Below are 26263 nucleotides of genomic sequence, written 5' to 3'. Positions count from 1 at the left end.
TCTTCAGATGTCTTCTCATATTCTGACCTTCCTCTTCATCTCCTGATGTCTTCAATGCTTCTTCATCCAAACCCTGAAGTTCCAGATGTCCCGTCACAGGACCTTCTCTTCGAATCTTATCAAGTCTTTGATTCTTCAACTTCTGATAAACCCCGAAGTTCCAGATGTCCCATCACTTGTCCTTCTCTTCGAACCTTCTGATAAACCCTGAAGTTCCAGATGTCCCGCTACTGGTCCTTCTCTTCAAACCTTCTGATGAACCCCAAAGTTCCAGATGTCCCGCCACTGGTCTTCTCTTCGAACCTTCAGATGTCCTTCTTGTTGACAGTGCAACCTCCAGAGGAAAATGCTTTTATCTTCCACGCTTCAGGTGCCATACTTCGCATCCTACTTATGCTCCCACACTGAGTCCTGGGCCCCGAGTCCTTGGTTCCTGAGGTCTGTCCCTTAGGTCCTTCCCTAAGGCCCTATTTTAGAATCCTGAATCCTATCAGGCTCTTCTGAGTTTCTGCGCCTATTTCCGCCTTAATAATGAACTTTGCATAAAACCTGTTCCAACCGGTGTGGTCTGCGCCTTGCCTTGATTGGCCGGGAGGGAGCATCCTAGTACAGGCCTCGCTGAGTCTTGTCATGGGTCATCCTGAATCTTCAAGCAACTTGTGACTCTTTTGGAGTCCTTCCTTTTAACCAACCATGAGTCCCATCTCACATCTTCTTCAACCAACCGTGAGTCCCGTCTCACATCTTCTTCAACCAACTGTGAGTCCCATCTCACATCTTCTTCAGCCCATCGTGAGTTCCGTTTCATCTCCTCTTCAATCAACCATCACTGACATCTCAACTGTTCAAGCTACCTGCCTTGGGAACCTCAAGCTTGGTCCGTGTCCTGCCTTGCTTGGCAATGTAGGGCACGTGAAAGCGTGTCCATGACCTGCCTTGCCTGGTAGTGGGCACATGAATTTGCAGTACCACTTCAGAACTTTAGAAATACAGAGGACTCAGGCAGAGTCACAAGATTTAGTCTTCGTCTCTTTGTTGAATTCCCTGAGTCTTGTCTCAGCCCTTCAAGTCTTCGTCTTCATGTAACCAAGTCTTCATGAAGCCCTCACGTATCCAGAATCTTAGTCTTTGTTTGATGTCTTCACCCTTCAGCCACTGTCCGTCCTGTCGCATTTGCTGCTTCCATGCAGCAGGTCCAAAATGGCTATTGAGTGGCCGGAGGGCTACTCCACTTGATAGCCCTTTCAGACCTGCCGTACGGGAACAGCAAATGTGCCAGGATGGACAGAGGTCGAGGGCAGATGATGGAACTGGCTTTGACTGAAGACACAATCAACGAGGACTCTTGAAGACAGGGTCAGATGATACTGGATAAGGATGAGGCAAGGCTAAAGAGAAGAACATCAGGGACACTGATGAATTCACTTGCTGAGTGGATAGATGACAGAAGAGTTAAAACTCAGTATGAAGGAATCCGGCCAAGACTCAGCAGCAACCATCCTGAACTGAGGCTTCAGGGACCCGGCATAATTGATGCAGGCCTACTTGAAGAAGCGAAGGCTTCAAACCCAGCGTGGAGAATGAATCAGAAGGTCAAGACAAAAGTTGAAGAGAGGACAGTCCAATAGGAGGTAAGATATGGAACCAAGACATCCGAGAAGAAGGCTACCCTGACGAGGGAGCCAAAGAGTCTGAAGGCTTCCTTGATGAAGGAGCGAAGAGTCTGAACGCTTGACAGCGAAGATCTGAAGATGAGGACGTCAAAAGGATTTGAAGACGGAGACAACTTGACACGAAGATGTCTGGAACGTCAGGACATCTGGACTTCAACCCCCAGGGCACTCAGTCAAGAGCAACCAGGGGGTGTCGAAAGAACTGGTGAATGCGACATCAAAGACATCTGGACTTTGGACCCCCAGGTCACTCAACCAAGAGCATCTAGGAGGCTCAGAGAGGCAGAACAACTGGATGACAGACTTCAGGAGAGATAGGACATCAGAAGGCAAAGACTTCAGGAAGATCTGAAGGTGAGGACATCAGGAGGGTCAGACAACAAAGACATCTGAAGACAAGGATTTAGAATCCGGCGAGAGACCAAACATGGAACGAAGATGTAGACAAAGAATCAGGAACCACAAATGAAGACAAGGGAATTCCCATGAAGGACAGAGTGCCTTGAAGAAGCAGAGGAGGGTGTCATCAGAGACTCCTGGACCAAAGAGCTGGAACGGAGGATCCAGGAGCAGTCCAACTCCAGAACTGACTCTTTGCGAAAGCGAAGAGGAACTGAAGGCTGAGCCCTTTTGTAGGGCAGAAGAGGAACACCCAGGATGACATCATGAGGAGGAGCCAGGAGGACTGGCCTTTTAAATAGGCTAAAGAGGCATGGCCCCGTGCCTAAGGAGGCAGGACCAGGGACAGCAGCCATGCTGAGAAGAGGAGGCAGGCCCGAGGTGTCAGAGGCGGCTCCTGCCGCAGAAGAGAAGCTGGGGGTAGCTCCAGCTGCTGAAGAAACCCCAGTGGCAGCCTGGCTGCGAAGAGGACGCCGGAGGCAGCACTCCCCACCACGGGAGGGCCCAAACAAGAGCGGTTTCATGCTACGAGGAGACTGCGTTGGCGGATCCCAGGCCGCGAGGAAGAGCAAAGTCGGCGGCTCCGACCGCCGCAGGAGTTAGGCGGGCTGGCAATGAAGGTGAGAGGCTGCTCGCAGCTAGGCCCACGAGCAGAATCGTAACACTTTGAGGGTGTTAAAGGCCAAACCTTTCTCCAACCCTCTCTGCAAAAAGGTTAAAATGTGCCCTACTGATGCCTGAGTAGGTTTTACTCCCTTATCTGTACTCCAGGACTCGAAGACCTTCTAGATCCTCAAGTAAGCCAAGGAAGTGGAAGGTATTCTGGCTTGCAGCAAGGTGGAAATGACAGCATCCGAATATCCTTTCCCCTTCAAACGCTTTCTCTCAAAAGCCAAGCTGCAAGACGAAAGCGATCTGCTTGATCCAAAAATATTGGACCCTGAAGCAGAAGCCTTGGTAGATGTGTGAGTCGCAATGGTCTGTTTACTGCCAGATTGATCAGGTCCGCAAACCACGGCTGCCATGGCCACTCTGGTGCTACCAGAATCACATCTCCTGGCTGATTTTCTATTCGTCATAGTACCTTGCCCACCAGCGGCCACAGGGGGAACATATAAAGAAGAATCTTTCAGGGCCAAGGCAGAACAAGGGCATCAACTCCCTCTGCCCATGTTCCCATCTGCGACTGTAGAAGTGAGGTGCCTTGGCATTCTGCTGAGACACCATTAAGTCTAGACGGGGAATGTCCCACTTGCGACGGAGAAGTCACATTGCCTCCTCTGACAGTTCCCCACTCTTCTGTATCCAGCCACTGCATACTGAGAAAATTGGCCAGAATATTATCTATCCCAGCTATGTGGGATGCCGCCAGCAATTCCAGATGCTGTTCTGCCCAGTGAAACAACTCCTGGGCCTCCTGGGCTACTACCTGAATCTTGGTTCCGCCTTGCCAATTGATGTAAGCCACCATTTTTACATTGTCCGACAGGATTTGCTCCATGTGATCGGGTAACAGAAGCAGAAAGCCAAGCAATGCCAAACATACTGCCCTCATTTCTAACCGATTGATAGATCAGGATGCTTCATTCTTGGATCACTGCCCCTGGGTTGACTGACCCTGGCACACCACACCCCATCCAGTGAGACTGGCATTGGTGGTAACTATCACTCAGTCCAGTACATCCAAGTTCACCCCACAACTCAGATGGGCCCAACCAAGCCACCATGAAAGACTGGACCAGGCAGCCCCCACAATAGGCAGTGAAAGATGAAACTGCTCCAACAATGGATCCCACCGGGAAAGAAGAGACTTCTGCAAAGGCCACATGTGTGCTAAGGCCCAAGGAATAACTTCAAAGTTGATGCAATAGAATCCAGAATCTGAAGGTAGTCCCAGATCCTGGGCACCATAGTATTTAACAGCCCATGAACTTGCATCTGCAGTTTGAGCATGTGATCCCTGGTGAGATAAACCTTCCCTATACTGGTATCGAAGCATGCTCCCAAGAAATCCAAAAATTGAGGAGTGAGATGACACTTTGCCAGATCAAACACCCAGCCTAGAAACTCTAACTGCTGCAGCAGAAGAGCTCTGACTTTGCTTGAATGAGCCAGTCATCCAGATACAGGTGAACCAATATGCCCTTTTTTTCTGAGCACCTTGCCACAATCACCATCACCATCACAACCACCATCCAAGTACTCCAAGAAAGTACTTGGAGCTGTCGCCAATCTGAAAGGGAGGGCACAAAACTGAAAATGCCTCCTGAGGATCATGAACCTCAGGAATCATTAATGGGAGGATCGATATGTTAAGGTATGCTTCGGTCAAATCTAGCGAAGTCAGAAACTCTCGTTTGTGCACTGCTGCAATGACTAAGCGCAGCATCTCCATTTGAAAACAGGGGACCCTGAGAGCCAGATTTACCTTTTTTAAAGCCAAAATCGAATGGAAGGACTCTTCCCTTTTGGGCACCTTGAAATAATTGGAATACCTTCCTGTTCTCTGCTCCCCCGTAGGCACGGGAATAATGGCTCCCAGCCTCTGCAAATGATTTATGGTCTCTTGGACCACTTTCCTCTTGGCAAAAGGGGAGCAAAGGAAGACCATGAACTAGTCTCTTAACAGTCAAGCAAATTCTAATGTGCAACCATCTCTTATCCCGCTCAGGACCCACTGGTTCATCGTGATTTTGGTCCACACCTTGTAAAACATAGTCAGATGTCTTCCGATAGGAGGGACAGAGGAGTGGACTGACTTTGCTTCACTGCAAGGGCTTAGCTCCACCAGAGCCTTGGCTAAGGCCATTCCAGTTTGGTTTTCTGCCCCCTTGAAAGGACTGGCCCCATGCTTGTTGTCTTCTGGCTCCTTGTCTCTGGGCTCCTACTGGAGGCCTATTTTGCCAAAATCTCCTATTTGGCTGGAACTAGGATCACCCTGAGAAGGAAACCTTGCCTCCTTTCTGCTTATCCTTTGGCAACCTATGCCCCTTGGTCTTACCAAGATGCTTCACAAGCTCTTCCAAGTCCTCTCCAAATAGAAGCTTTCCCTTAAAAGACAATGCTCCCAATCATGACTTGGACCAGACATCTGCCGACCAGTTCCTTAACAAGAAGAGACCACTGGCCAAGACTGCTAACATCATAATTCTTGAAGAGGTTCTGACAAGGTCATACAAGGCATCAGTCACCTCCATAAAGTCCACCTGTTTAGCCTCAGATGCAGAAAGCAGCCTCACAGCCTGCAATTACTGAACCCAGCGCAGGCTAGTCCTCTATAAAACTACTGCAAATGGCAGCCCAGATGCCTAAGGCAGACACCACAAAAATCTTTTTGAGATGAATTTCAAATTTTTTTTCCTGCATATCTTTCAGTGCAGCTGAACCAACCACAGGAATGGTTGTGTTCTTAGTGACCGCTGATACTTATTCATCCATCTTAGGAATCGTCAAAAGCTCAAGCATATCTTCCGACAACGTATATAACTTAGCCATCGCCAACCAACCTTCAAGCCTGACTCCAGAGTGTCCCACTCCCTGACCACTAACTTTTTCACTGATTTGTGAATGGGAAAGGCTTTTGCTGGACCCCTCAAGCCATCCATGACTGGATCCACCCCTTCCTGATCAGATTCCTCTTCAGGAACCTTGATCCACAATTCCTCTAGAACATGGGGAATCAGAGGCCTCAGTTTTTCCTTGAGGGAAGAGACGCATCACCTTAGGATCATCCCCCTCCACAACAGGGACCTAGTCCAGCCCTTCATCAGGCTCCGCTATGTCCGAGCTAGTGTCTGCAGCAGCAGCATCCGGAGAGACAGCTACCGGCAGGACTACTGCTTGAGTCCTCCAAGTTCACATCCAGACTAACCGGATACGCTCCCATGCCTAGGACCCTCTGAGTGCACCTAGAAGCCTTCTCCTTCGAAATCCTAGGTCTCTTCCCAGGCTGCAATCCAAGGGGCTGAGCTGAATGCCACCCTACTGCTTTCCTAGCAAATATGCTTTATGCATAAGCAGCACAAACTCAGATGAAAACACTGAAGAATCCTCAGAATAATCCTGCAGGTGGTCCTTCTCCTCATCAAAATTAGCCTCTTGTTTGCCAACGGGGTTCTGTATTGCTGAAGACAAAGGTGGGAGGAAATACTCTGACCCCCACCCCATAGGCTATGATGTGTCCTTTGCCAAAGGCTTCCATTCCTGCTCCTGGTGGGGGTACATTTGCGGCCTTCTGAAGCACCCCCACATTTACTTTGGGCTTCTTTTGTCTCTCAGACGCTGTAGCCACCTGCCTTCCCCTCCAGTGAGACATCAAGAGCAGAGGCCAGCTCGTATCGCCGCATAAGCAGCAGCCACTGCCAGGCACCATTTCCGAAGCTTAGTCAGCCGTGTTGTGACATTCGTGCAGGCCTAACCATGTGGCTTGCCAACACTGCCACCCCAGAACTCTGAAAAAAAACTGGCCGGAATGTCCATGGCTGTTAGACTCCTGCTGCTCTGCCTGCCGACGTTTCGCCGCACTGGACTTGCCCTCTTCTGGAATATTGGGCATCAAAATGGCAGATGAAATTTAATGTGGATAAGTGCAAGGTGATGCATATAGGGAAAAATAACCCTTGCTATAGTTACACAATGTTAGGTTCCATATTAGGTGCTACAACCCAAGAAAGAGATCTAGGTGTCATAGTGGATAACACATTGAAATCATCGGTTCAGTGTACTGTGGCAGTCAAAAAAGCAAACAGAATATTGGGAATTATTAGAAAGGGAATGGTGAATAAAACAGAAAATGTCATAATGTCTCTGTATCGCTCCATGGTGAGACCGCACCTTGAATACTGTGCACAATTCTGGTCGCCGCATCTCAAAAAAGATATAATTGCGATGGAGAAGGTACAGAGAAGGGCTAGCAAAAGATAAGGGGAATGGAACAGCTCCCCTATGAGGAAAGACTAAAGAGGTTAGGACTTTTCAGCTTGGAGAAGAGACAGCTGAGGGGGGATATGATAGTGGTGTTTAAAATCATGAGAGGTCTAGTTTGGGTAGATGTGAATCGGTTTTTTACTCTTTCGGATAATAGAAAGACTAGGGGGCACTCCATGAAGTTAGCATGGGGCACATTTAAAACTAATTGGAGAAAGTTCCTTTTCACTCAACACACAATTAAACTCTGGAATTTGTTGCCAGAAGATGTGGTTAGTGCAGTTAGTGTAGCTGTATTTAAAAAAGGATTGGATAAGTTCTTGGAGGAGAAGTCCATTACCTGCTATTAATTAAGTTGACTTAGATCATAACCACTGCTATTACTAGCAACGGTAACATGGAATAGACTTCATTTTTGGGTACTTGCCAGGTTCTTATAGCCTGGATTGGCCACTGTTGGAAACAGGATGCTGGGCTTGATGGACCCTTGGTCTGACCCAGTATGGCATTTTCTTATGTTCTTATGTTCTCTTTTTTTTTTTTTTTTTAACAAATAAAGTTTTCTTCCTTTTTTTTTTTTTCTTTTCACAGAAACAAAAAAAATAAAAGAAAGAGAGCTCAAGAAAATAATACTTCCTTGTGTGGCTGAAGTGCTGCAGGATGCCAAGAGTTCTCCTGGGGGAGTAGGAACTGGCACCACTAGTTGTTCACCTCCAGCAGTGAAAGGACCAAGCCACACCAAGGTTCCTCAACATCCTTCTTGTCCACCTCAATACCAGGAGGGATAGCCCCACCAGGGTCTAGCAACCTCCTGGGAGAAATCCTCCAATTGTAAAATCTTTTTTTTTTTTTTTTTTTTTAAACAGACTGTAGGATTTGCACCTTTACTATCTGCTGTAGACAGAGAAATACTGAGGGACTGCAGGTGACACACCAGGTTACATGGCAGTGTCAGTAAAACTTTCTCTACCTCCATCTGCTGGAAGGGAGGAAAAACCCAGGAGTCTGGATTGATCCAGGTATAAACAGGAACATTAACAGGTAAAGATTAAAAGGGTTACGCGCATAAGTTATGCACGTAACCCTTTCAAAACCCCCCTGTCCTGGGGCACGTGCCGGGGCGTGTCAGGGGGGCGTGTCGCGGCGGCGTGTCATTCGGGGGCATTCCGGAGGCATGGCCACGGGTGTGGTTCCGGCCCAGGGGTATTTCGGGAGTGTGGCCAAGGCCTCCGAAATCGCTCCCGGGCCGGGGAATCGCGCGGCAGCGGCCGGCCAGCGTGCGCGAGTTACGCCTGCCTGGGGCAGGCATAACTTTCACAATAAAGGTAGGGGGTATAGATAGGGCTGGGGGGTGGGTTAGGTAGGGGAAGGGAGGGAAAGATGGGGGGAGACCGAAGGAAAGTTCCCTCCGAGGCTGCTCTGATTTCGGAGCGGTCTTGGAGGCAATGGGCAGCGCACACAGGGCTCGGCACACGCAAGGTGCATAAATGTGTACCCCCTTGCACGCGCCGACCCCGGATTTTATAAGATATGCGCATATCTTATAAAATCCGGCATACATTTGTTTGCGCCTGGTGCGCAAACAAAAGTACGTGTCGACGTAGTTTTATAAAATCTACCCCTAAATGAGAGCCCTGACTTTATGCCTTTGGGTCAGAGGTCCACTACATCATCTACTTGACCCAAAATGTTCTTGTTCCCTTCCAAGAGACTGCTATTTGGCTCAATCAGGTGCCAGACCCTCTCACATTTTATGTGCCTTCTGGGGAGGGTTACATATCCTTATAGCAACAGCTGCCAGGAGCCGAGTACCTCTTCCTTCTTCTTTTCCATTAGAGTCTGTGATTCCTGTACTTCCTTCTCCATCACCTGCAAAACACAGACAGCAGGTTCTTTGTACAATGTTCAAATTATATGTAAACTGATATGATGTACCCACGAATACCGGTATTAAAAAAAACAAACTTTAAATAAATAAATAAATATGGTATAACAAGGTAGCCTTTCTATAAAAGTTTCCTTTATTATACAGAGATATATATAATTATGTGCTCTTTTCATCCTGTGTCATCTTATTTGATATTGCGCAACTTGGGTTCTCTATATGTTGTAGAGCTCTACCTCCTGGTTGGTCATCTTTGAATGTTTCTGAGCTGTTTATTGGATCTTTCCTGTTTTGCTTGTCTCTCTCACTCTTTGCTTTTCTCCTCTTCCTACTTGTCCCTTGCTGCTAGGAATGCCTAGTACATTTTACTTCCAGTAATTTCCTTCAGTTATAACTGGGCTCTCTTCAGGCTAGCAGTTTCTTCTGAACCCAGTCTCAAGCTCCACAGAAGCACTGCTTTTCACCATTCTTATTCTACATCTTCTATGTAAGCTCTAGTTGTTTCCTTCAGACTACTTAGTTTCCAGACAGAACTTATCACAGTTGTGACAGTCTTTCCTATCTGTACGGCTACTCTTGATGCCTTCTCATTCCATGAGTGCTGAACTGTTCATCATTCTAATACATGTTGTTTGGTATTCAAGGACTAAGTTTTCTTTTGCATTTGATGCTGGGAATGAGGTTTAACTGACTGTCTAAGCTCTCAAGCTAAAAGTATTGAGAGCTGAGGGCAGTATACTGAAAATTAGCATAAATTAAGAATGCTAAAACATGGGCTTCTAACAGAGTCATTTATCATTTTGTGTTAAGGCCCAAATGCACACATTAAATAGCACAATGTGTGCTAGTATGCAAATGTGACATTTGCTATGCAAGTGGGAGGAGTTTGGGCAGAGTTAATGGTAATGAGTGGCTCCTAACACCAAATGTGATAGAGTAACATGGGATTTAATGCCAGAAATAACTACACCTTTTTTCTGTGCGTTCCTGGCCAAAAAGGTTTTTATTGCACATACTGCTGGAAAGAGAGACAAAAAGACAAATATGCCACTTTACTATTTATACCACTGTAAGAAGGGGCACTTTTAATTCGGTGTGGGGGTTTTGGGGGGGGGTAGGTTTTACATTAGGAGATAGAGAGTGCATTGTACAAATCAACTCCTCTTGTACCTTTCATTGATTCAAACAGCAGAACATTTTCAGTGATTGTCAACTTTGCTGTTCGTTCCTCCTACTGTATATGTAAAAGTGCCCCCCAAACCTACTCCCCTAAACCCTCACACCGAGTTAAAAGTGCCTCCTCTTACAGTGCTATAAATAGTAAAGTAACATAGTGGTAACTATAGAGTCAGTCTCTCTCTCTCTCTCTCTCTCTCTCTCTCTCTCTCTCTCTCTCTCTCTCTCTCTCTCTCTCTCTCTCTCTCTCTCTTGCAATGTGGGACCAAATTAGGTGGCAACCATCCACTTTTTTATCCCCCCCTAAATGAATATGCACTCAGGCAAATATAAGAGCCCAGCTTCAAAACTTAGGAACATAAACCTTTTGAGAATTGTCCCCTTTCAGGTGAAGTTTAAAAGAGATGGGCGCTCATAAAACAGTGGATATGTGCGCAAGTAGCGCTTGTTCACACTATTCCGATTTTAAATCTCGCACATGTGCTCATAAGTACCTAGTGCATGAATAACTTTGCTTGTGTAAAAAAGGGGTGAATTTGGGGCAGATTGGGGCATTCTGGGATGGAGCTAACATTTATGCACATAAATCCCGATTTTATAACCTGCGAAGGCAATGCGCGTAGGGCTATTACCTGTGCATATTTACTTCTGCTCTCTATCAGGTGTAAGACAGAATAAATTTCTTTATAGCCAAAATCTGATTGGATGAGGGGTCTGAGTGAACTGGGGGGAGTGCAGGCTGAAGAACCAGAGAGGTCTGGATGACCTAGAGACAGAATGGGCAAACTGGTGGACTAATTGGTAAAATTGTAATTTCTTTCACCTCTGCAGGTCATAAAATGTGCTCACTTGCACATGTAAAAGCCAACAAGACCTAGGGAAAATACTCGAATAATGTTTCCTTGTATGACTGCTTAAAATTAGAAGCACACTTAAGCGCGCTATGCGTATTTTATATAATTTGCATGTACTTGCACGGATGATATAAAATTCCAGTGGATGTGTGCTTGCGCTCACATACACGTGTATATGGATGCACACACTCATTTTAAAGTTACCGTCTCTGGCTCCTAAGTTTGGCTGAAAATAGAAGCCTAAATTTCAGAGCTCAACTTTATTTGAATATCGGCCTCCCAGTATTTAGCACCACACTCTCCAGGTCCTCCCAGTGCTCTGCTGGAGATTTTCAGGAGTTTTGCTAAGGATTCAGATACATTAGATAATTTAAGTGCTAGAGATGTTGAAGACTAGGTGGATGCACTGTATCACATTACACAGGGAGGATACTTTCAAAACTGCTCGTGTGCACCCCTTTACGTGTATATATGGGTGCATGCAAAGTTGCTTCTGTATTTTATAACCTGTGCGGAAAGGATATGTGCAGGTCATAAAATATGAGTACATATACACACACAAAACCACGAGCCATGCAATGTCAGACATCCAGATATACGCCAATTTATCTGGCTAAGTAGCAACAGGTAGCTGAATAAGTCTGAAAACCACTTCTTAGATTGATAAGCAGCATTTTTCAGACTTATCCGGCTATGTGGACCTGCTGCTACTTACCTGGATAAATTAGTAAATAGCCAGATAAGTACCACTACTTATCCAAATAAGTTCAAATTTGTCCATCTAAGTAGCAGGAAAGGCACTACTTAGCTTAATGTTAGCTTAATGTTGTGTTTGGCTGGTTGCCGGATGAACCCACGACCAGCTGCTCTTACCTCCAGCACCGACTCAAAAATCGGATTTCCTGACAAGGCAGACCCCCGAACAGAGGCGCGGCAAACTGCCACACCTGAAGAAGTCCAATGCGCCAGTCAGAGGGTCGCTGCTGCCGGCTGCTCTGGGCTTCCCTAGACGTGCACGCGCCAAACTTGTTACCTCTTAAAGGGAAATTCCCCGGGGTGCCCTCTGATGACGTCAGAATCCATTCTGTATTTAAGGCTCCTTCCAGTGCTCCTCAGATGCCTCGGCAATAGGTCAACTCTGTTGGAGTAGAGGTTTGCCTCAGCATTTCTGGTTCCAGGTCCTTGCCTCCTGGTTCCTGTTTCCGCTGTGTGTCTACTTGAGTTCCTGTGTCCTCTTCCTGGTTCCCTCACAAGTCTGATCTTCTCCTGAATTCTTGTCTCCCTGGTCTGCCTCTCCTCGTCAGTCTTCAGTGTCTCTTGTGTCCTGCTGTTCCTCCTCTCCTTACCCGTTCAGATTGGACTCCTGGCTTTGACTTTGGTTTAGACTCCTGCTTTTGACCTCAGATTGTACCTTGACATTACTTGATTTCCGTCTGCTTTTGACCACTGCCTGCTCATCGACTTGCTTGAACTCTGCCTGCCCAGACCTCTGCCCGAACCACAACACTGAACAAAATCTTCCTGCCTCTGACTACAGCCTTCACCAGCCTCTGCTGCCTGCCACCTGCCCCGACCACTGCTCATACTGACTCTGCTTCTCTCCATGCTGGCCTGTAACACCCTACTCGATGGATCCACAGAAGCCCATGCCTGAACCCCAGCACCCGAGAGCTCAACCAAAGGCAAATGAGGGCTGGTTTTGGTGAAGCTCATATTGGGCCTCTGCTCCAGCCAGCTCCGCCTGCTGACAGTGGGGACCTACAAGGCTCCTCCATGTGGGTTGCGCCAACTCCACTTCGGCCCAAGGATCCACTTCCACAACAGATCCAGCAGCATCAGAAGTTTCTTCAGTTCCTGGTGGGCTCCATGGAGTGACTACCTGTCTAGATGCAATGGCAGCCTCAGCTGCTTCTCTGCCTCCTGCAGCTGCTGCAGCGTGTTCAACCATACCGGCTTCACCCATGATACACCTACCAGTTCCCCCCCGGAACGCTGGAGATCCAAAGCAGTGCCATGGGTTCCTGAACCAATGCTTCATGCACTTTTCCCTCCAGCTGGCACTGTTTCCCAATGATTCTATCAAGATCACATTCATGCTCTCGCTACTGGATGGGAAAGCCTTGGCCTGGGCCTCTCCCTTGTGGGAGCATGGGGATCCCCTTCTGTAAGATCTGCAACAATTTGTCAAGGCCTTCAAGCTCATCTTTGATGAGCCCAGCCGGCTGGCCACGGTGGGTTCGGACTTTCTACACCTTTATCAGGGCAAAGTCAGAACTCAGTGGACTATGCCACTGAGTTCTGGACTACAGCCACAGAACTGAACCAGAGGGAGGACAGTTTCCATAGCACTTCTTTGGAGAGACTATCATCTTGGGTGAAAGACGAGCTAGCTGCCCATGAGCTTCCTGAATCTCTGGATGCTCTTATCAATATGGCCAGGAGCATTGACCACTGCCTCCAGCAGGGAGCCTGGGAGCTTTGCCCATTATGCAGACAATTTGTGCTGGCTCCTTCATTTTCATGCCCTCTCTCTCCTGCGCCGATGGTAGCCCCAGCCCAGGCATGATCGGAAGAACCAAAACAACTCCCCTGAGGAAAGGCTCTGCTGTCTCAAGCTAGGTCTCTGCTTTTACTGTGCCTGGACTGGGCACCAGTTTGTGCTCCATCCTCTGAAGCTGGAAAACTAATAAGCCTAGGATCTAGTAGTGAGGTGCTCTTAGGCTTCACAACTCCAGCTCCTCAACTGGTCCTTCTGATAGCTATTTCTGTGGATAACCATGAGTTTTTCACCCTGGAATTAGTTGACTCAGGTGTCGGGGGGAGGGGGGAGACTTTTTCATGAAAGCCTTCATCGACCACTTGCAGCTTCCCATAGTTGTCAGGGAGACGCCCCTTGTCATCTCTTCCATTCACAGGGAGCCTCTTCCTGGTCAGATCACCTTTGCAATGGCACCCTTGCGCCTCTGCACTGGTATACTTCATGTGGAGAACCTAGTCTTCCATGTCATTGATAAGGTAATACACCTCATTGTGCTGCGGCTACCTTGATTGAAACTTCACTCTCTTCACTTTAACCGGGATTCGCTACAGCTGATGAGCTGGAGCTCCCATTACCACAGCTCGTGCATGCAATGCATTGAACCACTACTGCACTTGCCCTTGGCAACAATCCTGATAGGGCTGCCTCCCCAGTATGCCAAATATACCGATGTTTTCTCCAAGAGGGAGGCTGAGACTTTGACTTCCCACAGGGTGTACAACTGCGCCATCAATCTGCTACCTAACACTGAACCTGTTGCGGGACTGGGCCGTGCCCCAGCCCCTCCACCTACCTTGAGGCCGGCCTGGCCCACGCGAGTCCGTCTCCAGCCTCCCAGGCCTGTTCTGCAGCCTGCTGCGGTGTCCCCACTGTTAGGGAGACGCCGCCGATTCCCCGTTGCTGGCCCCGCCCCCTAGGCGCGCACGCACGCAGGGGCTCCAGTCTTAAAGGGGCCAGCGTGGGAAACCAAGGACAGCTCCTAGGATGACGTCAGATGCTGCAGGATATATTACCCTGCAGCTGGGATTGGATCCTCGCCTTGCAACGAGGTTCCTCAGGTTTCCTGACTTGCTGTTGCCATGTTCTCTTTGGATTGCTGCTGTCTTCAACCCGGCTTGCTTCCTGACCTGTCTCCTGCTTCCGCCCCTTGGTTTTGGTATCGACGTCTGACTTCTGGCTTCTGACCCGGCTCCGTCCCACGACTTCTTCTTCGGCTTCTGTTCCTGGCTTAGTATTGTCTTCCGAACTTCTGGCTTCCGACCCAGCTCTGTTTCCGACTCCGTCTTCTGCTTCGTCCCTGGCTCTGGCGTGGATCTCGGACTCCTGGCTCCTGACCCGGCTTTGCTCCTGGACTCCGACTTCGGCCTCACCCTCTGTTCAGGTATACGGTACTTGCTGGCCCAGAGGTTTCTCCTAAGTCCCAGTGGCTCGGACTCTCACGGGCTCCTCCCGGGGGAGCCGCGGGCTTCTGAGGGTGAAGACTCTTCATCCATCTGGGTCCAGTCATCATCCATCTCTTCAGCCGTTACCTGGGTCCTTGGTCGCATAGGACTCCACCTATGTCCAAGAGGTCTGGGTCCCTACGGGCTCCTCCTGGGGGGACCTCGGACTTCCAGTGGTGAAGCCTCCTCTGTGTCTTTTCTGAGCCGCCTCCCGGCTGGGACGCTTACTATGGCCTTCCATAGCATACCATCCTCAGTCCCAACCGGCCCAAGGGTCCACGACCATAACAGAACCTTTTTCTGCTGTGTGTATACTTGAGTTTCTGTGTCTTGTTCCTGGTTCCCTCGAAAGTCTGGTCTTCTCCTGAGTTCTTGTCTTCATTGTCTGTCTCCCCTCATCTGTCTTCACTTCAGTGTCTCGTGTGTCCTGCTATTCCTTCTCTCCTCACCCCTTCGGATTGGACTCATGGTTTTGACTTCGGATTGTACCTTGACGCTCCTAGACCTCCACCTGCTTTCGACCACTGTCTGCTCATCGACATGCTTGAACTCTGCCTGCCCAGACCTCTGCCTGAACCATGACACTGAACAAATTCTGCTTGCCTGTGACCACAGCCTGCACCAGTCTCTGATGCCTGCCACCTGCCCCAACCACTGCTCGTACTTATTCCATTTCTCTCCATGCTGGCCTGTAACACCCTACGCAATAGGTCTACATCTCCACAGAGGCCCGCACCTTAGTCCAGCTGGCCCTGGCACCAGAGGGCTCAACCTAAGTGGAACAAGGGCTAGTATTGGTGAAGCTCCTTTTGGGCCTCTGCTCCAGCCAGCTCCGCCTGCTAATGGTGAGGATCTACAGAGCTCCTCCCTGTGAATAGCGCCAACTCGACCTTGACCCAAAGGTCCACTTCTGCAACACAGTGTTAACAAGGTGGGAAAAGGGCTGTACTGTTTAGCCTGCCCAGAGAACAGCACTACATAGCCAGCAGAGGAGGAAGCCAAAGGAATGCTGGGACACCATTTAAGGTAGAAAAGGCGCACTTTGGCTGGCTCTGTCTGTGTGTGCGGGGGTAGGGATGGCCAAGAGTTGGAGGCAGCAGCCAGGAAGAGAGGAGTCCATCTGGCAACCCTGCAATGAGTTCTTCTCCTGAAGAGCTAATTATGAAGAGGGAGAGACAGAAATCTTGCTTCATAACCTAGCTACATAAAAAATCCCAACATGGGACAGAGGAGCCAGGAGCTGAGACACCAAACGACTTCCTTTCCAGAGATAACCAAGCCCAGAAGCACATGGATGGATCATCCTCCAAAGAGACTGAGTTATATAATCGAAACTTTGCTCATGGAGTATCTTATCAGAGGAGGAAGAAGGTTATTTCCTTGCCTTTTGCACAAATTCAGTATTTCATCTTATCTGCTTCAGGCTTTCAGCTGAAGAAAAGCATAAACCCTTGCTGGCAAGTGTGGCCACATTAGATAATGCTGTGAAAGAGAAACTGGTGGACCTTGGTCTTTCTGTAAGAGACTAAAACCAGGCTTGCTTTCTGTTTAGTACCAAGTAAATCATTTAGGGATGCACCCCAGGGGAGAGAGACCTTACATGCACTGCAGTGCTCATCTATTTGGTTTGTCATCTAGCCAGCTTAATTTTCTTGATTTTTTTTTCCACATAATTTTATGTTTAGGACAGGGTGCACCCTTTACAAATTGCTGACATTGGGGTGGATCTGTTCCCCCTTTTTTGAGTATTCAAGGGTAAAGACAATATTTAAAAGTTGTGCGTGTCACTAGTTTTCCTCCCAACCTTTCTCTATTAGTGTTCCTTTTTTTTTTTTTTTTTTTTTACTATCCATATGAATATGTTGGTTGCCCTGGCTAACAGACCATACCCAGTGTTATTTTTGCATAACTTGATTTAAAATAAGAAAACCGCAAGTTTATATTATACTTCACTACTGTGCTTTTCCCATTTAATGTTCTGGTTGGATTTACTGTCTACTTACACAATACTAGTAAATGGGTTAATTACTGTTTTATTCTGGTGTGATGATTTTATCTGGTCTGTGGTGCCACAAGTGAGAGGCTGTTTGGGAAGGGCAGAGAATTGTGGTATTGGGGAGACTGGGACCCTGTCTCATCCCCCACTCAGGCCTCGAACCTGAAGATAAATCATATTAGTAAATACAGTTTCTCATATGGTGCTACCCGCCCCAAGCATAGGGGTAATTCATAGTCGAGACCAAGGCAGGGCCATACACATGTAAGTCAGTGTATTTTATAAATGCATGCGGCAATAAAATAACCAGTTTTAACAATAAGTCTACCAGTTTGCCCTGTCCATCTGCAGCTTGTAAAGACCTTCCTCGCTCTTATGCCCATTGCACCCAGACCCTCAACCTAGTCATTTTTTCACTTTTACTACGTTTACGATCACTGGTGTAAGTTTACGATCACTTACACCAGATGTTGAACAGATATAAATATACGCAAGTAAAAGATATACGCACGTCACTTTCACAGGTTTTAAAATAGCAACTTATTTGCATAAATGTTGGCCCCACCCCGGAATGCCCCAGTACGTTCCTTTCATACACATGCAAAGCTGCTCGCAAACCCCGATTTACATGTGTAAATTGCAGTTTTGAAAATAACATGTATTCTTGTGCATGCTAACTTTCATGCGCAACGTTTGAAAATTCACCTGTAAGGAAGCAATGATAGGGTCAATCCATGAATGCTTTTCAGGCTATGTTGATTTATGAAAATCAAGGGCTTCTTACCTCTAAGGAATACAGAAACACTGCATTAATGTGTACAGGCTAGGGATTGTGTGTTAGAGAGATAGTGTCAGTGGTGTGCTAGAGAGAGAACTAATCCTTGGGGAATCTGTGGTAGCTTGTATGCAATAAGCCCCATAGATCCAACAGGAGCACTGCACTTTGGTCTCCATGGGTGAGCACTGCTAATGTTTTAGATAGGATAGGGTGTGCTGTGCTGTGGAATGGCTGCTAATACCATAGATGGGATGGAAGGGGATGGTTTCCATGGACAAGTCTGTTAAGTGTTGCAGATGGGAGGGGGGTTGCTGTGGTATGTGACGGTCTCCATGGATAAGCACTTTTATGTAGAATGAGGTAGAACTGGCAATTCGCTATCACTCCTCACCGTTGGGGTATCTGTCAAGGAAGCAACTGAAAATAAAAAACAAAGTAAAAGCTAAAGACAATGTGGCAATTAATTCTCCAAATGCAGCATTTCTAGAGAAAAACAACGATACAGCCATTGCAAAAACACTGCTTACTAAAAAGCTAGGAAACCACAAGAATAGTAGGGAGGATAATGAGAACAGTAAGACAGGAGTGAGGTGCATTGGCAGAGCTATGTGTCAGGCCGATACAGTAAGGATGTGTAAGAAACAGTATGGTAGTGCCGGGCGCCCGCTCGTTTGCCGCGCGCATATTTTGGTTCACATACCACTCGATTCAGTATTCAAATTAGACGCAAATCCAAGCGGCGTCCAAAGCGCATCAATGAAGCAGTAGGTGCTTGCAATCCATTTTACTGTATAGAGTGGTATGCAGCGCCTATACAGTATCCAGGGTGTGTTGGTACCTGTCATTTGAAATGTCATTAAAAATGTCATTTGAAATGTCATTCCACCAGGTAAGTGGATGGTTCTTTTCTATAGACCCCGCTGCCTTGAGTGCCCGGCCGGATGTCCAAGCCATGACCTTGGACGTCCAGGCCGGCTGCTCGTGGCAGCGGTGCCTCCGATCATGGACGCCCGGTTACAGGCGGGAAGGTCCATGAACGGAAGCCGCAACCTCGGATGTCCAACCTTCCCGCCTGTATCTGGGCGTCCATGATCGGCGTCCATGATCGGGCGTCAATGACTGGCCGGACGTCCAAGCTCACGGCTTGTTTATCAGTTTCAATGTAAAATGTTTTTAAAGTGATCTTATCATTTCAACTTGTTAAGGCACCACAATTCTTCTCTTGGGGTTGACTCTGTGTCCAATTTGAGTTCCACATTGGGGAAAAAGCTTGCGTAAATCCTTTCAATTTCAATACTGTGAAGGAAAACAATACATTTTTTTCTTTGCCATCATACGGGGTCTGATAAATATCTGGGCGTCATGATTGGAGGCACCGCTGCCTTGAGTGCCCGGCCGGACATCCAAGCTCACGGCTTGGACGACCGGCTGGGCGCTCAAGGCAGCGGTGCCTACAGGCGGGAAGGTCCATGAATGGATGCCACGACCTTGGACGTCCAAGGTTGCGGCTTCCATTCATGGACCTTCCCGCCTGTAGGCACCACTGCCTTGAGCACCCAGCCGGATGTCCAAGCCGCGAGCTTGGATGTCCGGCCGGTCGCTCAAGGCAGCGGTGACTCCGATCATGGATGCCTGGATGTATTCGCCTGATTACAGGTGAGAAGGCCACACTAGCTGCCCCGGTTCATCAAAAAAAACATTCCCCCTTGAGCGTTACCTGGTCGGCTACAGTATTTAAAACACGTTTCTATAACTCCAGCATTCCCTTGGCGCTAAAGCTGCTACACATTTCTTCACACTGCGTGCTAAATGCCCGCAAACACAGCAGTACCTCTGGCCGCCGTACTACCCACGCGCTTCACTCCAGCAGCCAAACCCACCCCTTAACTCTGATTGGCTGCTGCTGCCTTCGGGTCGAAGCCTTTCCCGAATCCTGATTGGTTTGGGAGAGGTGTCGATCAAAGGAGATGGGGCTTTATATCTGGGATGTAAGCTCCTCTACAACAGAGGTGAGAGTTTTTGTAATTTCTGTTCTGGGTTCCTTCCCCGAATACTGAGGTGAGAATAATCTGAAAGCAAAGGAGGCTGAAACCCTTTATGGTAGATCTGGCGGGACGGTCCATGAACAGACGTCGCGACCTTGGACATACGAGGTCGCGGATTGGACGTCCGGCCGGGCGCTCAAGGCAGCGGACGACCAAGCCGCTGTAGGCATCGCTGTAGGCAGCTGTAGCCACCACTGCCTTGAGTGCCTGACCTCGGATGTCCAAGCCGCGACCTTGCCAAGCATTTCGAGCATTTCTCAACCGCTGTCCAGTACGAAGCTGACTGAACACCACCCTAAAGCCAGGGTCAGGGTAGGCGGTAAATATTCAGGTTAAAGACGTGGTAAATGAGCTTGTTAACAGGGCGATAATTTGGGCGCACGTTACTGTATCGGAGGGAATAGTTAATCCGATCAGTAACATGTCATATACATGCGGCGGGCGGAAAGGGATACGCGTCCTTTTTGGCAAGCGGTAAGGATGCGTAAAAGCCGATTCTGAATCACGGGTACGCCTTACATGTCTAAAACGTGCGTCCAAAGCAGGTTAAAAACCGGGTAACCATGGCCGCGCTTTACTGTATCGGACCGACTGTGAGCCTCAGTATAGGATTAGCAGGACAGGCCTGAGATACCTCAGTAGATTTGTGCATATGGTGGGGAAGCTTTCTTTTTTAAACTTTCAGCTAGGAAGGAAGACATTGGTAAAGATGTGGTGCTGGCATCCCTTGCAGTCAGATTACCTCGGATGGGTAGCTTGGGCACTGCTCCCTTGCTGAAGGGGTTGCAGTAATACTGGCTCAGGTTCCATATGCTGGTCTGCCCCACAACTGGTTTATATCCAAATGGCCTGTTATCCAGAACCTTCAGGATGATGGGAGGATGGTAAGTGTTTTCCTTTGGTAAGTACTGTGGGGAGAGAAAGAGGGGAGGGCCAGATAAAGCAGGGTAAAAATACAGTTCTGCTGACAGCCAGATAAGAAATGAAAAGAAAAATTATGTGAGAGGACTCAGTACCTATATGAACGTGAATGAAATTTGCCCTAAATACTGAAAACTGCTGCTGCTGATGACGCTCTGATGAAAGCTAAGTGGAAAAGAGTTGAGAGAGAGGCTATATGTGATGGCTCCCTGATGAGAAACAGATGGGGAGAAGCAGAGAGAGAGAGAGAGGCTGTGCACAAGGATAAGCCTTGCCCTTTGTCTCTGATGGCTCATTTCCAAGGCAGCGTACCACACTCAGGATGTAGAGGCAGCTGGGGAAGTTGGGGTTCTTCTTTAGGCTGCGTATCTGGGCGGTTTGCACGGATCTGTCCCCACATTCTACCACCAGACTGGGGGACATGAGGCTCAACAGGTTATAGCTCTTCATCCCTCGCAAACCCCATGCTAAGATCTGTGGAAAGAAGAGAAGGTGAGCCCAGCGCAGTCTAGCCCTGCAAAGGAGAAGAGACCAGCTCATCTCTTCTACCGAGTCCCTGCTGCTGCAGAAGTGCAGCCTTGCCACAGGAACACACAACCCTTCCATGTAGTCGCTGCTGCTGCAGCAGGGTAGATACAGCACGGCAACGCTCTGCCCTTCTACAGTGCTCTTCCCTGAGTCCTTTAGATAAAGCGTGAGGATAGTTTTCAAAACGTTTACCCAGGCTCACATGTAAAAAAGCAGCTTTGAAAATTGCTCCTCCCTTCAATGTGGATATGATCATGCACACCGTTCACAGGGCGCACACTTTTCCCTGCAGGGGAATTGAGCGTGGGATTAGGTCAGGGGAAGGAAGGTATGCGTGGGGAGCTCACTGTGAAATCCCCAGGCATACTTTCACACGATACATTGCACTTGCTTCAGTGCAACGTACGCAGATGCAAAGTACCCTCATTCACCCCACCGGTCCACATTTTTATAGAGAAACAAGTTACAATGTGCCTTGCGAATTGTTTAAAAATTGCCCCTTGTATTTATTGCTTGGATGCAAAGCCATCAGCTACCAAGTATCAGAATAGTTACAGCAAAATGAAACAATGATTCAGTGTATCTGATGGTCCAGGAAAGAAGCAAAGCAAAAGGATTTTGTAATGGTCTGGCCGGCTGGAGTTAGGGAGCACCCCCACAGAGTCAGTACAGGGCTGCAGTACAGGACTGGAGCTGGTCTTCTGCCTAACCAACCCCCCCTCCCCCGCAGGTTGAGCCCTTGAATTCTGGGGGCCAGTAGGACTTGTCTTCTGTGGAACATCAGGGCATGGACTGGGAGCTGAGTATAGTCTGGGAGCTGAGGTCAGGCATAGGCTGGACAAGGCAGGAAAGACTGGACGAGACATGGCAGGCTGAGGACAGGCGCAGGCTGAGAGCTGGATATAGGTACTGGCTGGAAGCTGGATACACAGGTTGGCTGAGGGCTGGATACAGGTATGGGCTGAGGACTGGATACTGGATCTGAGGCAATGGACAAGGACAAAGCCAGAGGAATAGACAAGGGACTGAACTGGACTGGGCAGGACAAGGACTGGACAAGGACAGGATTGGCCTAGACAGGTAACGGGGAACAAGAAAGCCCAACAGGGCACGAGGCTGGGCAAGGTAATCCTAGTAGGCTCAGAGGCCGTAAGCTACAACAGAAAAGCCCAAGAGGGTCCAGAGCAAGGCAAGAGGCCAAGGGAGGCCACAGAGGAAGGTGAGTGACCTAGAGAGGCCACAAGGCTAGGCAAGTAGAAGGACCAGAGGCCACAAGGCTAGGCAAGACAAAAGGCCTGGAGGTCACAAGACTAGGCAAAGCAGAAAGCCCGGGAGCCACAAGGCTAGAAAAGGCAGGCAGTCCAGAGGCCACAGGGCTAGACAAAGCAGGAGGTACTAAGGCCACAAGGCTAGGCAAGGTAGCATAGTGAGTTAAAAGTGGCCAGGTCAGGAACAAAGTCCAAAGGGTCTTCTGTGTAGCGAGGCCTGGATCCAAGATGGCGATTGTGCAGTAGCACTGAGAGCGTGGAGCTCTACCTATGAAATTTTTCCTAATTTTACCTTGCTAAAATGCCTCATTCGGCCAGGAAAAGGCGTGCACGGGAGAAAGCATTATCTGGGGCTGATTCTGAAGCGCCAAGTTTCGGCCCGATGGACGCCCACGTTCTACGAGGAGCCCAAGCATCGGAAGGGGAGTCGCGAGTGCAGGGAACGGGGAAGGAGGAGTTGAGTTCCCTGCCGGACTTGGATGTTACACTGTCCCCGATGCAGAGGGAGGCACCGAGAGATCCAGCGTTGCTGCGAGACCCAGATAGAAACCCGGAAGCCCTGCAGGACAAAGTTGCCAGCGGGGAGAGCCGGCCAGGGAGTTTGCCTACGGGGGAAAGCAGCTTAGAAGAACAGCCTGATGGGCTTGGTGCGCAGCTCGGTAGTGCAGATGGAGGTATATTGGAGCTGAGCCATGTGGAGATGACTTCTACAGCACAACAGATAAGTTTAAAATCCTATTGTCCATTAAAGCCGCCACAAGTTACACTAGAATCCTTATGGGAGACAATGGTTGAGCTGGGCAATTTGATGATACAACAGACTGAGCCATTAAAAAAGAAAGTGGAAGACCATGAAATTAGAATTAAGTCCTTGGAAAATACTGTAAAAGTTATAACCAGTCAAGAGACTGAGAGGAAAAATCTATTTGAATCAGTAAAATATAAACAAGAACAATTTGTGAAAGATAATATAACATTGTTATATAAAATCGAGAATATGGAAAACCTGTTGAAAAATAAGAACATTCAAATAATTAACTTTCCTAAAGTTCTTCATAAAACTCCAAGAGAGAAGGCTGGTAGATATGCACAAGATATCTTGAAAATACCACCTGAACAAATGCCCCCGCTTACTAGGGTATTTTATGTACCAGGAAGAGATGACTCAAAAAAACTCTTGGGAGCTACATCTAATATTCAGAAGGAATTACCTAAGGAGAACTTTGAAAATATTGGGTTAAATCTTACGGACTTTTTAGAATCCTCAGATCAGGCCCAAGCCCAACATGCTACTCTGATAGTAAATTTTGCGTTAGAGATGGACAAAGAATGGATTTTGAAATTATATTTTAAACATCGTTTGGAGAAGTTTATGGGGTTTCAAGTGAGGATTTTTCCTGATGTATCTAAAACTACACAGAAAAAAAGGAAGCAGTTCCTGATGTTAAGACCGCAGGTTTTGCAGATAGGGGCAACCTTTACATTAAGATTCCCCTGTCGTTGTTTAATTAAGTTTAAAGATAAATCCTATTTATTTTTCATTCCCTCACAATTAACAGAGGGGTAGATTTTTTAAAAAAGCGCGTTCGTGTACTTTTGTTTGCGCAGCAGGCGCAAACAAAAGTACGCTGGATTTTATAAGATACACGCGTATCTTCTAAAATCCTGGATCGGCGCGCGCAAGGCTGCCAATTTTGGGCAGCCGGCACACGCCGAGCCGCGCAGCCTGTCTCCGTTCCCTCCGAGGCCGCTCCGAAATCAGAGCGGCCTCGGAGGGAACTTTCTTTCGCCCTCCCCTCACCTTCCCCTCCCTTCCCCTACCTAACCCACCCCCCCAGCCCTATCAAAACCCCCCTTACCTTTATCCACGGATTTACGCCTCCCGGAGGGAGACGTAAAGCCGAGACCCGACCCGGGGGCGGTTCCGGAGGGCACGGCCACGCCCCCGGAACGCCCCGGGCTGGCGCCACGCCCCGGTCCCGCCCCCGAAATGCCGTGCCCCGCCCCAAAACACTGCATTGTTCGGCCACGCCCCCGACACGCCCCTTCCAAAAACCCCGGGACCTACGCGCGTCCCGGGGTTCTGCGCGTGCCGGCGGCCTATGGAAAATAGGCGCGCCGGCGCGCAACGCCCTGCTCGCATAAATCCTGGCGGATTTACGCGAGCAGGGCTTTTAAAATCCGCCCCACAGTTTATATGTGAAAATTCTGTAACCTAGAGTGTTAGTCTTATACATAACTTAGCTCCAACCTTGAGAAGTCTGTGTTTGTCCACCATCATAAACTAGTTAGCTCCTGCCAGTGCTAAGAGTGAATTTTTAGATTTAAGTCTTATTAAAGTTCACTTGGATCTTGTATTGTGGACTTGAAATTGTATACATGAGAGTATTTTTAAGAATTGAAATTTCCTGATATGAGTTATGAATGTATGTAATGATAATTGTCAAGAGATTTTTTTTTCTTTCTTGACTGAATGTTAAAAAACTTAATAAAGAATTAAAAAAAAAAAAAAAGTGGCCAGGTCAGAGAGCCAAGGTGACTCATGAAGAGGCACTGAGGAATTGAGTAGGCTTGTTTAAGCAGGGCTGAGGCTGTTGCAATGGAGGTGGACCCTTGGGCTGAGGTGGGGTTGGCGCTACCTGTAGGAGGGATCCTATGGGTCCCCACCATCAGCAGGCGGAGTGGGCTGAAGGACAGAGGCTGGCTGGTGCTTCACCAATTCCAGCCTTCATTCCCTGCAGGTTGAGCCTTTGGGTACCGGGGATGGCTGGACTTAGGTGGGCCTCCATAAGTCGTCGTCGATGGAAGGATCAAGAGGTCAGCCCAGAGGTGGCAACAGTACAAGGAAGAAGTCTGTACTGGACGAGGTGGAGTCAAGGAGACCCGGGTGCCAATAGAACCAAAGTCAGACAGGGGGTGCCCGAGCAAGAACAGGCTGAAGTCTGAATAGGCCAAGTCTAGGATGTAGACTGAAGAAGCGTCATAGGGCAAGCTGATGTCAGGGTTGGCGGCAATCAGGAAGCAGTGGCAAGATAAAGCTGAGGTCTAGATGAGGAGAGAGACAATGGTGTAGTCAGACAATGCAGAGGTCTGGGCTTGGAGAGATTCAACAGTGTAGTCAGGCAATGCAGAGGTCCAGGTTTGGAGAGAGTCAACAGTTTAGTCAGGCAATGCAGAGGTCCAGGCTTGGAGAGAGTCAACTGCTTAGTCAGGCAATGCAGAGGTCCGGGCTTGGACACAGTCAATGGCTTAGTCAAGCAATGCAGAGGTCCGGGCTTGGAGAGAGTCAATGGCGTGGTCAGGCAAAGCAGAGGTCCGGGCTTAGAGAGCATCAATGGCGTGGTCAGGCAAAGCAGAGGTTGTGTCCGAGAAGGCAATCCAAGTATAGGTTAGTAATCAGGAACGAGGAAACCAGGAACAGGAGTCAGCGAGGATCAGGAACCAGGAACGAAGGAGAATCACCAGGAGGCAACGAGTACATGATCAGCGTGGAAACCTGTTGCAAAGGCAATCCTTAGGAGTGGAGTCTGGCCTCAAGTACCGGGATTCCACTGACATCAACATCCAGGGCCACGGCCAAGTTCCCACCGCGGGTCCTTCATAAGACTCAATGGTGTGTGCGTGCCTAGGGAGGGGGCGCAGCACTGGATGGCAGCATCTCTCCATGGGCCACGCGGAGAGGCCCAACATGGAGCACAGGGATCTGCAGCTGAGACTGAGGCACAGAGGGCGGCCCGAGTACGGAGCAGGTGGGCCACCACCGCCAGGGATGATGAACCAGTCATTGGATTCATCTGAGAAAGGTGAGGGGGCTGGGCCGTGGGTCTGCTGCA

The 26263-nt window shown here is 48.6% G+C and overlaps 1 protein-coding gene across 1 annotated transcript in view; it reads right to left on the bottom strand.

Annotated features, from left to right (window-relative positions):
- FER1L5 (fer-1 like family member 5) overlaps positions 1-26263 on the bottom strand; it is a 495517-nt gene that overhangs the window by 259250 nt on the left and 210004 nt on the right. The window contains exons 34-37 of the mRNA XM_029603280.1: positions 20947-21108; positions 20456-20621; positions 18060-18085; positions 8811-8867 (exon numbers count right to left, since the gene is read on the bottom strand). Of these exons, the coding sequence (XP_029459140.1) occupies positions 8811-8867; positions 18060-18085; positions 20456-20621; positions 20947-21108 (411 nt within the window). The remainder of the gene's footprint in view (positions 1-8810; positions 8868-18059; positions 18086-20455; positions 20622-20946; positions 21109-26263) is intronic.

Source organism: Rhinatrema bivittatum, chromosome 5, assembly GCF_901001135.1.
Source record: "Rhinatrema bivittatum chromosome 5, aRhiBiv1.1, whole genome shotgun sequence".
Lineage (NCBI taxonomy): Eukaryota > Metazoa > Chordata > Amphibia > Gymnophiona > Rhinatrematidae > Rhinatrema > Rhinatrema bivittatum.
This window is presented reverse-complemented; position numbering and strand designations above follow the sequence as displayed.